The following is a 2,519-nucleotide window of genomic DNA, read 5'->3' as shown; positions in this document are numbered from 1 at the left end:
CACCACCAGGATGCAGATCCCGAAAAACCAGGAGAGGGGGAGCCATCCTAGGAAATTCCTCCTGCTCCGTCTCCGTCCCCCACCCCTTGGATGGGGACTGGGGGCTCTGGAAGCCCATCCCAAGGTTTGTCCCCCTCTCCCAGTGCTGATGAAGAAGCTGGACCACCCCCACATCGTGAAGCTCATCGGCATCGCCGAGGACGAGCCCACCTGGATCGTCATGGAGCTCTATCCATACGGAGAGGTGAGTGCCGGTCCTTAGCCCGGGGTGATCCCCAATCCCCATCTCAGGGTGGTTCCCAATCCCCATCCCAGGGTGATCCCCAATCCCCATCCCGGGGTGATTCCCAATCCCTATCCCAGAGTGATCCATCCCCAATCCCTATCCCAGGGTGATTCCCAATCCCCATCCCAGAGTGATTCCAGATCCCCGTCCCAGGGTGATCCCCAATCCCATTTCCAGAGCAATTTCCAATCCCCATCTCAGACTGATCCCCAATCCCCATCGCAGAGTGATCCATCCCCAATCCCAAATCCATAATGATTCCCAATCCCCATCCCAGGGTGATCCCCAATCCCTATCCCAAAATGATTCCCAATCCCCATCCCAGGGTGATCCCCAATCCCCATCCCAGAGTGACCCCCCAACCCCCATCCCAGGGTGATTCCCAATCCCAGTTCCAGAGTGACCCCCAACCCCCATCCCAGGGTGATCCCCAATCCCAATTCCTGGGTGATTCCCAGTCCCTATCCCAGGGTGATCCCTGATCCCAATTCCAGACTGATCCCCAATCCCTATCCCAGAGTGATCCATCCCCAATCCCCATCCCAGGGTGATTCCCAATCCCCATTCCAGGGTGATCCCCAATCCCCACCCCAGGGTGATCCCCAATCCTTATCCCTGTGGGCTGGACGCAGATCAGTAGGAATTTCCCAGGATTTTCCCCCCGAGGGGGGGTTGGAGCTCCTGGTTTTCCGGGATCTCCCCCCGGGGGCCCATCCCGGGCGCTGATCCCGCCGGGAATGTCCCGTTCCAGCTGGGGCAGTTCCTGGAGCAGCGGCGGCCGCGCCCGCCCGTGCCCACCCTGGTGCTCTACGCCCTGCAGGTGGGCAAGGCCATGGCCTACCTGGAGGCCATCAGCTGCGTCCACAGGTGCCTGGGATACCTGGGATACCTGGGATACCTGGGATACCGGGATGGGAGCCGCGGGAATGCGGGAACGGGGCTGGGATGGCGGCGGGATGGGCGGGAGAGGAGGGGAAGAGGGGGGGAGGGAGGAGACTTGGCTGTGGGGCCTTGGGGTGACAGGGAAGGGGGTTGGCCAGGGGTGGGATATCCTTCTCCATCCCTTTCTCCAACCCTTTCTCCATCCTGTCTCCATCCCCTCCTCCATCCCCTTCTCCTCCATCCCTTTTCCGTCCCCTTCTCCATCCCTTCTCCATTCCCTTCTCCATCCCTTCTTTGTCTTTTTCCAACCCTTCTCTCCATCTCTTCTCTCCATCCCTCCTCTTTCTCCTCCCACCCTGCCGTTATCCCAGTTATCCCAGTGTTCCCCCTCCCTCTCCATCCCTCCCCTCTCTCCTCACACCCTGCCATTATCCCGGTTATCCCAGTGTCCCCTCTCCCTCTCCATCCCTTCTCCATCCCTTCTCCATCCCTTTATCCTTTTTCCATCCCTTCTCTCCATCCCTCCCCTCTCTCCTCCCACCCCGCCGTTATCCTGGTTATCCCGGTTATCCCAATGTCCTCTCTCCGTCTCCATCCCTTCCCTCTCTCCTCACACCCTGCCGTTATCCCAGTTATCCATGTTTTCCCTCTCCCTCTCCATCCCTTCTCCATCCCTTCTCCATTCCCTTCTCCATCCCTTCTTTATCCTTTTTCCATCCCTTCTCTTTCTCCTCCCACCCTGCCGTTATCCCACCGTTATCCCGGTTATCCAGGTGTTTTCCCTCTCCATCCCCTCCCTCTCTCCTCACACCCCACCATTATCCCGGCTATCCCAGTGTTCCTTCTCCCTCTCCATCTCTCCTCTCTCTCCTCCCTCCCCGCCATTATCCCAGTTATCCAGGTGTTCCCTCTCTCTCTCCATCCCTTTTGTCTCCCCTCCCAGCCTGCCGTTATCCCAGTTATCCTTGTTTTCCCTCTCCATCCCTCCTCTCTCTCCTCCCACCCGCCATTATCCCACCTTTATCCCAGTAATCCAAGTGTTTTCCCTCTCCCTCTTCATCCCTCCTCTCTCTCCTCCCACCCACCATTATCCTGGTTATCCCGCTTATCCCAATGTCCTCTCTCCCTCTCCATCCCTCCTCTCTCTCCTCACACCTGCTGTTATCCCAGTTATCCCGGTTATCCTGGTGTTTTCCCTCTCCCTCTCTATCCCCTCTCTCTCTCCTCCCACCCTCCGTTATCCCGGTTATCCCGGTTATCCCAGTGTTTCCTCTCCCTCTCCATCCCTCCTCTCTCTCCTCCCACCCACCATTATCCCGGTTATCCTGGTTATCCCAGTGTTTCCTCTCCC

At 58.4% G+C, this 2,519-nt stretch overlaps 1 protein-coding gene across 1 annotated transcript in view; it reads left to right on the top strand.

The window, feature by feature from the left end:
- Positions 1-2,519, top strand: part of PTK2B (protein tyrosine kinase 2 beta) — a gene marked incomplete at its 3' end in the record, with an annotated part of 27,502 nt that overhangs the window by 13,853 nt on the left and 11,130 nt on the right. The window contains exons 4-5 of the mRNA XM_017839832.1: positions 144-244; positions 1,038-1,206. Coding sequence (XP_017695321.1) covers positions 144-244; positions 1,038-1,206 — 270 coding nt within the window. The remainder of the gene's footprint in view (positions 1-143; positions 245-1,037; positions 1,207-2,519) is intronic.

Source organism: Lepidothrix coronata, unplaced genomic scaffold (genome assembly GCF_001604755.1).
Source record: "Lepidothrix coronata isolate B3197 unplaced genomic scaffold, Lepidothrix_coronata-1.0 Scaffold506, whole genome shotgun sequence".
Classification (NCBI taxonomy): Eukaryota; Metazoa; Chordata; class Aves; order Passeriformes; family Pipridae; genus Lepidothrix; species Lepidothrix coronata.
Note: the sequence above shows the minus strand (reverse complement) of the source record. Positions and strands in the feature narration are given on the sequence as shown.